Source organism: Elgaria multicarinata, chromosome 1 (assembly GCF_023053635.1).
Source record: "Elgaria multicarinata webbii isolate HBS135686 ecotype San Diego chromosome 1, rElgMul1.1.pri, whole genome shotgun sequence".
Classification (NCBI taxonomy): domain Eukaryota; kingdom Metazoa; phylum Chordata; class Lepidosauria; order Squamata; family Anguidae; genus Elgaria; species Elgaria multicarinata.
Genome location: NC_086171.1, coordinates 186113706 through 186128095, shown reverse-complemented (window position 1 = coordinate 186128095; position 14390 = coordinate 186113706). Strand labels below are relative to the sequence as shown.

Sequence of the window (14390 nt, the reverse complement as noted above, 5' to 3'; positions counted from 1 at the left end):
ATAATCCCTCCCTGCCCCCGGGATCTCCTGTGCATCATGTGGTCACACAGGGATGATCCCAGGGCGATCCCCAGGATATCACACCATCTAGACATGCCCATAAATTTAGACAGCTAAAAACAGTTTCAATAGACCTGTTTAGATTGCTGCCATAAGTGCCTCATCATATACCATTAAATTCCTAGAAGTAGAAGTAGTAGTTTTTACTACTTATACTACTAGTAGTAGAAGTTTTAGTTTTTCTCTTTGAAAAAGCTTCATTTTGCAGCAAGCATTGTACATCTTCTGGAAAAGTTAAGTTAGATGAAGCCCAGATAGAACAAAATTCATTTCACACTTTCAGGTTCAAACCTCAAGGAACACATCATCATTAACTTTTCAGCCATGGTAAACTACGCAGAGAGCTTCGGCTATGGGACGGTATAGAAATTAAATAAATAAATAAATAAATAAATAAATAAATAAATAAATAAATGCCATAGTAGTTGTGTTCCCAACCCAAATAAAAGTGAGTTACAAATGTTGAACATTACAATGGATGCTTAGAACCCGAACAATCAGACACTACTGAAATCTGTTTTATGAAAGGTGCATGTCAGCTGTGTGTGTTAGATTGATGAGTTTCCACATTATATGCATTTACACCAATAGAATTTACACCTTCAATGAGCGGGGGGTTGGACTTGATGTCCTTATAAGTCCCTTTCAACTGTACTATTCTATGATTCTATGATATGGATATGGGTTCTGAAGTACACTTGTTACCTGAAGAAGCATGATCTGTCATGAGCCTCTTCCTCATACTTTTTCTGAGCGGCTTCAGAGGGGGGGGAAATCATCTGACCCCCTCCTCTTTACTTCTCATTCCCACATTGTAACCCAAAATTGCATTGTATGGGTTCAAAAAAAAAAAGGGGGGGCATGGCTGGGGGTGGGGTGGGGGGGAGATGGGACCAAGTAAATTAAAATTAGCTTTTCACTTTGAAAGTGCTTTTTATTGTGAAGGAAATTCCATGATTAATTCTGTTGGGACTAAGATCATGTGTTCCATTGACACAATGAAGCAAATTCCTGTGTGCCATTAAAAAAAACCCCACTGTAGGCTTAATACAATACTTCCTCAAAGACTGCAGAGGCCTAACTACGAAGCCGCAGGGACAACATCCATGCTACATGCTTTCTTCTGATCCAAATAATATGCTTTCTTCTGATCAAAGAAACTTGAAACTGTGCCTGAATTCAATAGCTCCAAACTGCAGTTTATTTTGATCTTTTATATTTTCTGAAATGTGCTTAATACAATAAATAGCTCTTGATTCAAGTGTAATTGGATCCAATGAGCTATACAGGCCCCCCAATGCTTAAGAGCATAAGAAAACCATGCTGGATCAGACCAAGGGTCCATCTAGTCCAGAACTCTGTTCGCACAGTGGCCAACCAGCTGTTGACTGGAAACCCACAAGCAGGACAGGAGTGCAACAGCACCTTCCTGTCCATGTACATAAGCAAACTGCTTCTGATATAGGGGGTAGCATATAGCCATCAGAACTAGTAGCCATTGTGGTGTCAGTGTGGTGTAGTGGCTAAGGTGTTGGACTGGGGGTCGGAAGATCCGGGTTCTAGTCCCCACTCAGCCATGGAAACCTACTGGGTGACTTTGGGCCAGTCATAGACTCTCAGCCCAGCCTACCTCACAGGGTTGTTGTGAGGAAAAAATGGAGAGGAGGAAGAAGATTATGTATATTGCCTTGGGTTCCTTGGAGGAAAAAAGGTGGGATATAAATGTAATTTAATAAATAATAATAATAATAATAATAATAATAATAATAATAGCCATTGAAAACCTTCTCCTACAGGATTGATAGCCTTCATCTCCAGGAATTTTTCTAATGCTTCTGAGATCTTCCCACTTCTAATCCCCCTCCCAAATTTGAGGGAACTTTATAAGAGACAGTGTGGTGTAGTGGTTAGAATGTTGGAGTGGGGCTTGGGAGAACCAGGTTCTAGTCCCCACTTGGCCATGAAGTTCACTGGGTGACTTTGGGCCGGTCACTTATTCTAAGCCTAACCTACCTCACAATGTTGTTGTGAGGATAAAATGGAGAGGAGGTGGCTCATGTACACTGCCTTGGGCTCTTTGGAGGAAAAGTAGGATTAAATGTAAGAGATAAATAAATAAATAGATCCATGGCATTATAAGAAATGTGAAAAAGTACTGGAAGACCTCAGAGAATATTTTTGGACAAGCTTTGTCACTGATAATCAAAATTTGCTCCAGGCATATCGTGCTTAACAACCACTTAGGACTTTGAGCAAGGATGACAAAATGAAGTATTAATTATGTCTTTGAAAAGGCTGGCAGGGAGTCTGGTTGTGGCATATTTGGAGCATCAACTTAAAGCAATTCCAGTGCCAAGAATCTGAGTAGTTCTGGGAACCCAACGCTGTATATAGAACCCAGTTTCCATTCTGTAGTTTTTAGTGTCACTCGCTGTGAGGACATTCCACGATTATTTCTTTATTTACTTACATTTATTTTTTATCTCATTGTTTTGCTTTCCTTCTTAGCTCCACAGACTAGGTTATTCACAATGTCCATTCATCTGGCCCTTTCCCTGGAGTTAGGCTTCCTGGCTCCACCTTCTTGCTAACAGGCTTATACTGAGCCAACTACACCAGAGATCCTCCAGAGCATAATATAATTCCGTGGGCCTTTTGTACACAACTTGGTTGAGATACACAGAAATCCATTAATCAGAGTGAGCGTAGGTATAGTTTTGTGCAGCTTTCTCTCAGAACAAATCAACAGATTGTGAAGTCCAGCCTCTCTCTGTTCAACATTCCTGCCCTTTCAAAATCAGCCTTTCAGGACTAGTGACATCCCTTCTGTTTTTCTCTACAACCCCAATGTTTCTGTATATCTTTGACTTCCAACTGATGTTGTGCTTCTGTTTTTCTGTTCTGCATCTTCCTAACTTCTTTCCTATTTATTGGAGGAGTTTTGCTAAGGCAGAAAAAAAAAGCAGTGGAAAGCCATCAAACATCTAGAAATTTGCCATGGTTTGAGACAGAGTGCACAGAATCCCTCTTTCTATAACTGTTATGTAGCCAAACCTACCTTGCAAATCCAATCTCTCATGTATTGATTTACTCAATTTCCTCAAAGTGGCATGCAGAAAGAATGAAGCTTAATGCAAATTAGATTCTTTTGCTATAGATTGCTAGTTGAAATCTCATCATATTCTTCTGCAGGTGTTTTGTGTTAGTATATCTTCTTCCTTTCACTTTGCTACCAGTTTCACATGATTTTGTTTGAGTGCCACCAGACGCTGATACTCCAGTTTTGCCAATTTCATCTGTCTCATTTATTGGGAATCAAAAAGGCCATGAGAATTTCCATTGCTGTTACAAAATGCTTCTGGACAATTGCAGCAGATGGATGAAATACAACTAACTCAAATGCTCCCCTGATGGCCAGTAGTTTGAGGCAGCAATCCACAGCAGTTCTTAAGATGGAAGTCTACTGGCCAGTTAGGAGGCTTGGCAATATCACAACAATTGTTGAAATTTGTGGCAGGTAGGCAGAGCCAGGCTGATCCTCTCTCTTTGCTGGCTGGGAAGGGACGCATGCAGAGCTATGGCAGCTGTTGAAGTCCTAACGGGTAGGCAGGGCTAGGTTGATAATCCTCCCATTTTCCAACCATCAAACCTTGATGATTAAGATGGTGTTCTGCAATGGATGGCGGTGGCAATGGGGAGACAGGACAGTTGTTAAAGCTCCTGATACATGAGGGGACAATGTATTTTCAAGTCATCTGACTAGTCATATAGAAACTACTTGAGACAAACCTTCTAACAAACAGCATGTTATGTACAGACATGAGACTGTAAGAAATAATGCCCACTCATTTCATTTCAGTTTTCCCTCAGATCCCACAGGTCTGATACCGATACTCCCAATAGTCATGGTGATGAATGATAACATGTGAGGCCATTTCTACACCAGCCCGGTGTAGAGTGAGGGAGGGGGGAGGATCTTGCGATATCCTATTTATTAGAATGTAAGCCTATGAGGCAAGGTGTTGCTGTTTTATTCTTTTACTATGTACAGCACCCTAACCTTAACCCTAACCCGTGACATCCTGGGAGGAAGGAGGGTGTTGCACCTGCCATTTTTTAATTTATTTTTTAAAGGAGCTGAGCGCACGTGCACGCCAACAAGAAGTGAGTTTAAAGGGGGGAAAGCCCCCACCCCGCTCCCTCCCACCCTGATTCCTCCCAGCCCGGTTCCTTCCCTCTACTGCTCCCCGCTACTTGCGGGGAGGAGGAAGAAGACAGGACAGGTGGTCACACCTCCTGGAGTCTCGGAACAATCCCGAGACCGCAGGAAGAATTGGATTTTCCCAGGGATTATTTATCCCTGGGAAAACATGCACTTGTCCCCCCTCATCATTTGGACTCACAGGGACTCGGCCGTGACCAGCCCGCATTTTGGGGCTGGTGTAGAAACGGCCTGAGTCTGAGAGCCTAAAGAGAGGACTAAAACAATCAGATTCACTTTGGAGGAGGAGGTGTAAAAAGTTTTTGTTACAAATTTTGCAGCATTTACTAAGCCCTCTAAAATGAAAAATGTGTTTGCTCTTTAGTCTGTTGTGTCAGTGTGTAATTTAATAGCACCTAAGGGAAAAAAACCTGCAATGTTACATCATACTTGGCAATGGAGTTACACCTACTTTTCTGTTGTAGCCAAATGTAGGATTGGTCTCTTTGCTGTTAATGTGTTATGTCTAAACTGTTGCTGAAAGCTTATTTGCCTGGGATATTTCATCAATACGTTGTCATTATTTCCCTCTTTTCTGCAACCTCTTAAGGAGCTTCTACGCAGAATTCCAATGCGGTGGAGCCAGAAAAGCAGGTTGACAACACTGTGAAAATGGCGGGAGTCATAGCAGGTCTTCTGATGTTTGTAATTATCCTTTTGGGAGCAATGCTTACAATCAAGAGAAGGTAAGTTTCTAAGATCTCTAATTTGCTTTGCTTTAGGAATGTTTATTTGTCTTTTGTTTAAAAATGTAGTATTTTATTGGAGCATATTTTATGCTCATTTGGGGGAGCAGAGGCTGAGGTTGTTTAGGGTTGTTGGGTTGTTTAATGGAGTTTTAGATACATACCTGAAAAACTAACCCACCTCCTTTCATGCACTCACTAAGACATATGGGAGCCACTTCCCTGTGGCTCTGTCCCACATACTTGTGATGTATGTCTTTGTGTGTATTTGCTCACATCCAGTGATACACAATCATGTTTGTCTTTCCCACCCCCATTGGTACCTTTCCTTCTGGCTTGGTGAGTGTGTGAAGGGTATATTCTCATTTACCAATGTAATGGATGTACAACTTTGTAAGCATATCAATTAGAGATTCTGAATTCTAGACCCAATTCTGTCACTAGGCATATCCATACTACAGACTTACAGTGGTTATGTAGTCATTCCCTCCTCCCAGAAAACTCTGTGAATTGTAGTTCTGTGAGTGTGAGGGGCAGGGATAGTGATCTCTTAACATAATTTTCAACACCTCACCAAACTGCAAATCCCAGGATTCTACTGTGGAAGCCATGACTGATAAAGTGGTAGTCTAACAATGAAACCAATATAGTTTTTAGTTTAGATAGGGCCACCTTGTACTACCTGAGCAAGTCATTTCACTTAGCTATAAAAAAGGAAAGTTGTGTTTCATGGAGGTGTTGAGGGGGGTATTTATTTATTACACTTATATACCGCTCCCATAGCCAGGGCTCTCTGGGCGGTTTACAGAAATTATCAAGCACTTCCACTCCCTCAGATGATCAGTAGTGTGTATGTATGTACATAAACAATGTAATTAAAGTTGGATTTTCACTGTTTTGAAATTGGAATAGTAAAGTTATGAGGACACCTCGTACAAACTTCATTTTCCAATTGTGTGTGTATGTGTGTGCGCGTAACTATGTATGTACATATTTGGGGAAGGACAAAACACTGAGTTAGTATGTTATGGCGTTTCCCATTCGATTCCGATATGACAAGCTGTGAAATGTCTGGGATGCTTCCACAAACTGCCTTTCTATTCTTTTTTTGAAGGAGCGGTGCGGTAGATCCAAGGTGATTATTGACCTTCTAAGTGTGGCTTGACCGTGCATGCTCACTGACAGCCATTTCCTCTGGACCATCCATTCAGATGGACAAAGTTATCCAAAACTTGCCCAGGGAAGAAGGGTTGTCTGAGGATTTGTTTCAATTCATATATGACCACCACTTTATGAAGTTGTTGCTGGCATGTATTGGAAACAAAGTTTTGAAGCAGTCCATCTTTCTTTGCATCTGTATTATGCTTTCTTTGTGAACCACTGGCTCTCACAATTTGAACCAGCATGGCATGTCAGCTGAGTTTCCTTGCTCTCATTTTATGACCACCATGCCTATCACATACTGTGAAGTAGTGATTTGGTTAAGCTGGCAGTGCCTAGCACCAAGGAAGCATTTTTTTGCATTTATTTTATACTAAGTCATTTTTTGACATTCTACTCATCTTTCAAAGCATAGTTGTAAAGGAAGCCCATGGTCTGCCAAATCCTAGCACTACAATAGTTGTGTGAGTTTGCACATATAACTCATAAGTAGCTCAGTTTTCCATCCTTCGTTGCACCAAATGAATTTAATTTAATTGTAAATTAACTGCTTGACAGCAATTGCAGCAAATTTTTTGTTGTAATTGTAGATGATCTAGCATAAAACCTGTTCTGGGACAAATGTTATTGTCTCAGGAAAACCATTTCTAGATCCTGTTCAACATGCCTCTCTTCCCGTTTTCTAGAAGTCCTTTTTCCAAGAGTTGCACCTACAAAATTACAAAGGCAACTGCTCTACCCACAAGCACACATCAAATAAGTGCTAATGCACTAAAGATGACCCCCCTCCCATTTGCTTGAGTAAACATTGAGAATGCTTAGGAACTCTTTAGATAATATCTGAAATACCACTTTATACATAAAGAATGGAGCAATTTTTTTCCATCCTGCATGCATTTTCTTGAAATTGGGTTAGTCCAACACAAAGTGCTCTAAATACCTCATACTTTTCTGCCTCTTTTTCAGTTTTTCTAATCCAAAGGACGAGAGAGAATTTTTTCTCCTATATTGTGAGACAAAGGGATTTTTCACAGTTTAACTAAATTTCTGGGCATTTACTTTTTATTCCTTATTCCACTCCCTCTGCTAAATACAATGAAATACCGTTAAGGGAATAACTGGAACAAAAATAGTGTGTGTCTTATTTAAAGGAACCATTATGCAAAAAATTGCATTCTACCTTAATGTACTTGTCAAGTTACCACAGTTTTTGAAATCTGTTCACATCATGAATACTGTCTCGAGTTAAGTCATCCCCATTCATGTGAGGAACAATACCCATTGTTGCAGGATGGGGGAGCCAAGGTAGTTTGTACAATTTGTGTGTAGAAATATCCAAACTTGCTCAGACTGCAAATCTCAATAAACAAGGATATTATATTTTTCTAATATTTTTAAAATTATTTTTTATTACAGATATGGCAAATACGCTAGTTAACAACAATACATTGCTTGTTAATGTTAATATGAAAATAGCAAAAATATCAGTTAATCTTATCCTACTAGACCAACATTCTCTTATACTTTTAATGAGATGTCAAAGCATCATCAACAGTGCTTAATGCAAATATAAGTTTTCATATTGATTCATTAGTTACTATAACTTGAAAAATATAGCTAGAGGCAGTGTGCAATATATATCCATTTTAGATGCCTTCCATAACCCTTAAATACAGTCACCATTACCATATCTCATTGCATGATGGATAATGGAAGACCTGCTTTCACACAGTCAGCTGTATTGGATCATGGTCTTTAAATGAATCTAGGTTCCATTTCTTTCAGTGGGATTTATTTCCATATAAGAGAATTTAGGATTGCTTCCATAGACTCTTGTTATCAGCGGTGGGATTAAATGGCTTTAAATTCAAGTCCAGATTTAAAAGTGTTTATTTAGTTCTGCTGAGAATATGTGAAATCTGTCTTTTTATTTCCACTGAGTTGTCCCACCGATGGCTTCTAACATCCACAGAAACTTTGCGGAGAGTTTTTGGGTGAAAGTGCACATGATGTTATTCACATGGTTTGACATGGCATGCTTTCCTTTTTAATCTAAACTGAATGTGTGTGTGGAGGTTGTATGTGTGTGTGACAGAGAGAGGGAGAGGGAGAGGGAGAGGGAGAGGGGGAGAGAGAGAGAGAGAGAGAGAGAGAGAGAGAGAGAGAGAGAGAGAGAGAGAATGATGGATTTGGACCACAGCATGGATGAAGGAAGAACTGAATTGTTTACCTATTGGAAAACTTCTATTACTTACCAGGCTGGGTCAGAAATCTTTGCAATAGAAAGGAATAGATCTCAGGTAGAAGTCTTTTCCACCACCTGCTACCTGATCTTTACAAGAGGAGATGATAGGGGTTAAACCTGGGATCTTCTGCAAAGAAAGCATGTGGTATACCACTGTGATATATCCCTTCACCTTTAATTAAAACAATAAATCATGGCTGTGTGTGTGTAACTACTAAGAAACTGGGAAAGCTAACTTTCTTGTACAACTACCAAGGGGTTGTTTTCATGGCACTGAGTTGGCACCACCTCCTTCCTCAACCCCGTGCTTTCCCTCTCCCAAAGTGGAGTTGTGTAATCACAGTGCTGAGGAGGGAATACAGGTTTTCTGGGAAGCCATCTGGGTCCAGGAGCTTCCCCCGCCCTCTTCCTGGTGGAAAGCGACCAATCACTGTTTGCCTTCCATTAGGTTCCACCCCTGGGTTGGCCCCAGATTATCTGCATAGTGACATTACACAGTGGAAGCACCATGTTGATGTCGCTCCCTTTGAAAAAGTCAGGGTAAATCCCTGACTTTTTAAAAACGCAGTATCACAGTGAAGCCCCACGGTGGCTGTGAACCTGCGCCTGCATTGTCTAACCGACAGGGTGCAGATCCACAGCTGCCACAAGGTTTCCCCTACAAATCAGCTGGCATTTCAGTGTCCAGCATTCTTCTTTTAGGGTGAAATCCTATTCATGTTTTGACAGAAAAAACATTCTACAGCTCCCAGCATTCCTCAGACAGACTTTTTCCCCCTGTCTAGACCTGCAAAGTAAGCCTCAAAAACCAAGGCTGTGCCTCGACTTTTATAACAGACTGTGCTCACACCATCATTATTGTTGTACAAACACATTTGAGGGAATCTATAATCATACATATTATCAATTTTCAGCCAGTAATTTAACATATAGTGCTAGAGCATCCTAGCATAAATAGCTGAAGTGATCTAATATGATTCAGTTGCTTTCAGGCAGTACACAACAGAAATTCAAGCTAAGCAAGTGGGTAGGCTCTAAATAGGATTCCTTTCTGTCCAAAATCTGATGATGCCCTGATGTTGCTGCTGATGTCCTTAGCTAATCAAGTTGTTCATTTAAGTTGCACAATAAATGAAATAATAGCATATAAGATTGTCCTATTGGGAGAAGTGTTTACCAAGTCAATCTTGTTTTGAATTGAACACAGGGCATGTCTACATCAACCCTATATCCTGGGATCGTCCCAGGTTCATTCCTGTGCATCCAAATGCCACACAGGGGATCCCGGGAGCAGGTAGGGATGATCCCTCCATTTTCCTCCGATAACCGTTAGGTGCAGAAAGGGCCACAAATTGGAAGCTATCCAAAGATATTGATGGGCAGGAAAAATAAATTAATTTTAAAACAGTGACCAGTTGTTATACAAAAAGAAGCATATGCAGCTTAAACACTTTGAGTTCCAGCTTCCATAAAAGAAATCATCTCTCAGCCCACAGAACAGCTAGCACAAGAGTCTCTTGTCTTTCAAGGCAATGAGGCAGAAAAGTAGTAATTTGATTAGACAAACTTGAGGCATTACCTTCAGACATCAGGGTGACATCTGCTCATGGCCCAGGGCATTAGAACTGATCAGTAATAGACACAAATCATTTAATTTTCCTGAATGTAGCATTTTGCTAACCAAATGGGGAAATGATTGTAGTGAGGGACTATGTAAGCAGGAATTGTATCTGGGTGAAAAAGATGCACTGCCTGAAGTAAACATGACTGAAATTAGGGGTGGGTGAAGAGCCAGACGATTCCGTCTGATTGACATAAATTCATACTCACATTGAGATGCTCCTTGGAAGCTTAATTACCTTAGGAAATTAAAGTGATTCCTTGTTGAATAGTAGAGTCTCAGATCTGCTGACAGTATTCAAGCCCTGTGGTGTTAGGAAGTTTGTTAATCTATGAGCTTCAATTGAATTCTCATGTGCAGGGTTGACAAAATTAAATAAAGAGAACCTGCAAGGTTTGTCAATATTTATTTATTATTTATTTATTTTATTTATTTATTTATTACATTTTTATACCGCCCAATAGCCGAAGCTCTCTGGGCGGTTCACAAAAATTTCAAAAACAGTGCTTAAAATTGTGATGACTTTGGGGTCAAAGCATAGGAACAAGCTCTCTCACACATACCTTTCTGCCTCTGAAACCATTAGGGAGGTGAGAGTTGCTTCAGCCAAATACTTATTGGGCCAGTTCATATGATCACTGCAAGCCACTGCATATTGACAGCCATTTTGAATATTCAAGCGGCTTATAACTCATCGGCTGTTTTGTTTAACCCTTGCTTAAGCCACCCTCACCAGGTTCTCATGACATGATATGCCACAGTGACCAGTGGACTGGGTTATCATGCAAACTCTCTCATTGACTTATAGGCTGTAGTTGTAGTCTTTGTGGCTTTCGGTTCACTGGGAAATATGAGTACAGGGTGAAGAAGGAGGATTAAAGAAGAAAAGGAAAATCATCTTCTTTTCCTGTCCTCTCCCTCTCTGCAGCATCCTTTGTCTACTCAAAACTAATAAGCAGTTATCTTTCTTTTTATATTGAATTAAACAAGGTGAAAATTAGATAAACAAGAATAGACATCTTTTAATGTCTTGTGAGAACACGGGGCTGTCTATATGTTTTAAAAGACACTGTGGGGCTTTCCTGCAAAGCTTTGAATTAAAAAAGTCAGGGACCTATCTGACTTTTACTCTGGCATGAGTTGACTACAGCCCTTCCGCTGTCTGTCTTCACTCTGGTGTTGAGGCAGGGGTGTTCCTGGTGACCCCTGATGGGTTGGTGGAATCCTGGGCAGGAAGTCTGGGCCCGGTGAGCCAAATGGCTGCCAGAAAGCCTGCACTGCCTCCTGCATTGGGATTAGCTGCTGCCACCTCACAGCAGCGAAAGTGCAGGGTTCTCCCAAAAGCAGCTGCAACCTGGCACTGTCAAGGAAGGCCCAAGGATGTTTACCTGCTGGCTAGCATATCTAGAGCCCCATGAGTGTCCTGGTTGACATGCAAAATCCCTGCCCATGGGAATGATGACCCATTCACTCTAAAGTACCAGTGAAAGAATGTGCTTGTGGACTGTCTCTTTCCTGTACAGGCCCTGGAATTTGTAATTCAAGCCCAGGTCCTTTGCTGGAAAAGACACTTTATTCTGCGTATATCTCGGAGCATTTCCATTAGCTTTCCCTGCCATTTTCCCCAAGCTAAGTCTCTTTTGGGCTTTGGGAAAGGAAGAAGAGGAGAGAGTTCTCAAGAGGACTTCACTGAGTATTCAGAGGCCTAGTCTACACCAGGCAGGATATTGCACTATGAAAGTGGTATACAAAAGCTAAGAGCCACACCAAGTGGGATATAGCAGTATGAAAGCGTTATATGTTATTTGTCAATGGCCCCCAACAGTTGTCAGTGCATGTCAATACCACTATAAAGCAGTAGTGTGGCTCCTGTCTTTTAGATACCACTTTCATAGTGCAATATCCTATTTGGTGTAGATTAGGCCAGAGTTTTCAGAGTAAACACTCAGGGACAAATGTTCCTTTGCATATAATGGGCAGGTGAAGGGATTAACCCTTTCCTGTATTTGAAAACCCTTCCCTGGAGCTTCTGTTTTTTATTGGCATGATGAGGAGAAAAGAAAGGCTGCTCCAATTCCAAGAAGAAGCGAAAGAACCTCACCAGTTTCTAAAGGAAGTGGTGTGATGTATTTACAATGACACTATGGTCATGACTGCAGTTTATCTTCAATGTCCTGAATTTCGCATTCTTATCATTTTCCTGTCCTAGTGTTTTTCATAGCCATGCACCTCCACAGCCAAAAGTATTTTTGAGCCAAAGGACAGCAGCTTTACGAAAACTGTATTCACGTAAATCATTCTGTTTCAAGAATTGGTATTTTACACTTCTCTTTACTATAAAAGATGGCTGCATGAGCACTCCTGAACTGTGTTGTTTGGCATTATAGAAAATTATTCTGGCTGTATTCTCATTAAGAGATAAGAAAAGACCAAGCAGATAATACAAGGGAGATTTTCTGCACTTGACTAAAAGTAAAAGGGCAGCTCCGATCTGTCTTGACTTGCATCTTTTGTTTGTTTCAAAAACAAACAAAGTACTCTCCATCTTTCCTTATTTTATTTTATTACTTTTAAAAATATTTTAGATTCTTTTTTTTTAAAAAAATAGATAAATTTGTTGATACTAAAGTATCAAAACCATAGCATTTTTGAATCCCTGGAATTTGTTCAAATACTTCATTGTTTTAATCATCATCATCATAATCAACAACAACAGGGATTCCTTTTCATGAGTCCTTGGTACCTTTTGATTTCATGATCTAATAAGTCTCAAATTGAAGGTCAGTAAAATGTCATCATATCACCTCATTTATTGCCAAAATAAAGGGTTGGCTTGATAGGGAATCACTGAGGACTCCACAGGCTCCCAGAATAATTTAAGATCCATTGGGTAGTCTGCGCTGTTATAAGCAGACCTGAAACCTGACAAAATGTGAACAGCTTCAATATATTCTTTTGCCGGTTTGTTGTGAAACACACATCCCTTGAGGAAGAATTTTTCCTAGGCAGCGGATTGTATGGTTTAGAGAAAATATAGCATGCCACAATAAAAATAAGGAGCAACATTATGTGCAAGATGCTGCTACATGCTCAAATTTGGATGCAAGCAAAATCCAAATATATTTAATTATCTATATGGACAGTATGAAAGGAACTGCATGTTTGTAGGGAGAGAAGGATTTTGGTAGGAATGGTGGCGAAACCCTGGAAGCCATGGGGAAGCTTGAAAATCAAGGTTGGTCCAAAGGATATTTATTGTTATTATTATTTTGTTATTTATTACATTTATGAATAATGTCCCACTGCAAATTGTCCCTACAAATACAGAAATCCATGACTAATGTAATAGGAAGGAGAAAAGAAAGAAAACCAAAACAAAATTAATATAAACCATAATTAGTATAATGATACAAATAAAAGTATATTCCACACACAAAAATTGAAAACAATAAAATATGAGAAGTGTTCATCCACAAATACACAAAATCTCTCCAGTTCAGAGCCAGTAATGAACATCAGATCAGCCATTACTAACGTCCAGATTCCTGGGAAAATAAATATGTCTCTGCCTGGTGCTGAGAAGATGACATGTCAGCGCTAGACAAGCTTCCTTGGAGAGAACATTTCATAAAATTAGGGATATCACAGAAAAGGCCTGTTCCTAAGCTTCTCTCAAAGGGGGCACACACAGAAGGGCCTCTGAAACTGACTTCAGGGACTGGGTAGGTTCATACAGGCCTCAGCTACCACGACGGAGGGGTGAGGATCTCGCGATATTCACGAGATCTCCCCCTCTGTTTACACATGGCGCACAACGACCTCAGAGAGAGAGGACATCGTGCCCACCATTTTTTTGTTAAAGGAGAAGAGCGCATGAATACTCGTGCACAAAAGGTCAGCTTTTTATTTAAAATATTTTTCTGCTCCCCCCACCCCACTCCCGATGGGGTGGGTCCCAGGTCCTCGCGAGTAACCATGAGGAGCCGGGACAAATTGCGACGCCTGCCCACACGTTCCGCGGTCTTGGGATCAGCCCAAGATCGCGGAAAAAGCAGGCTCAAAGGATAGGGCAAGATCCCGGGGAAAGGGAGGGATAATCCCTCCCTGCTCCTGGGATCCCCTGTGCGTCATGTGGATGCACAGGGACGATATCGCCCCGTCTAGCTATGGCCACAGTGTCCCTTGATGTATTGCAGTCCTGAGACATGTAAGGCTATGTAGGTTAAAACCAGCACTTTGAATCTGGCCCAGAAACAAACTGGTAGCCAGTGGCAGGAACGTTAGGACCATTTTTGCTTGCAAAACATGCAAGTATGCCCCACTCAAAACTCCGAACATGAAGGATAAATGAGCACA

General features: G+C 40.7%; 1 protein-coding gene across 1 annotated transcript in view; it reads left to right on the top strand.

Annotated features, from left to right (window-relative positions):
- PTPRT (protein tyrosine phosphatase receptor type T) overlaps positions 1–14390 on the top strand; it is a 733605-nt gene that overhangs the window by 606114 nt on the left and 113101 nt on the right. Inside the window, exon 14 of the mRNA XM_063145462.1 lies at positions 4872–5007. Coding sequence (XP_063001532.1) covers positions 4872–5007 — 136 coding nt within the window. The remainder of the gene's footprint in view (positions 1–4871; positions 5008–14390) is intronic.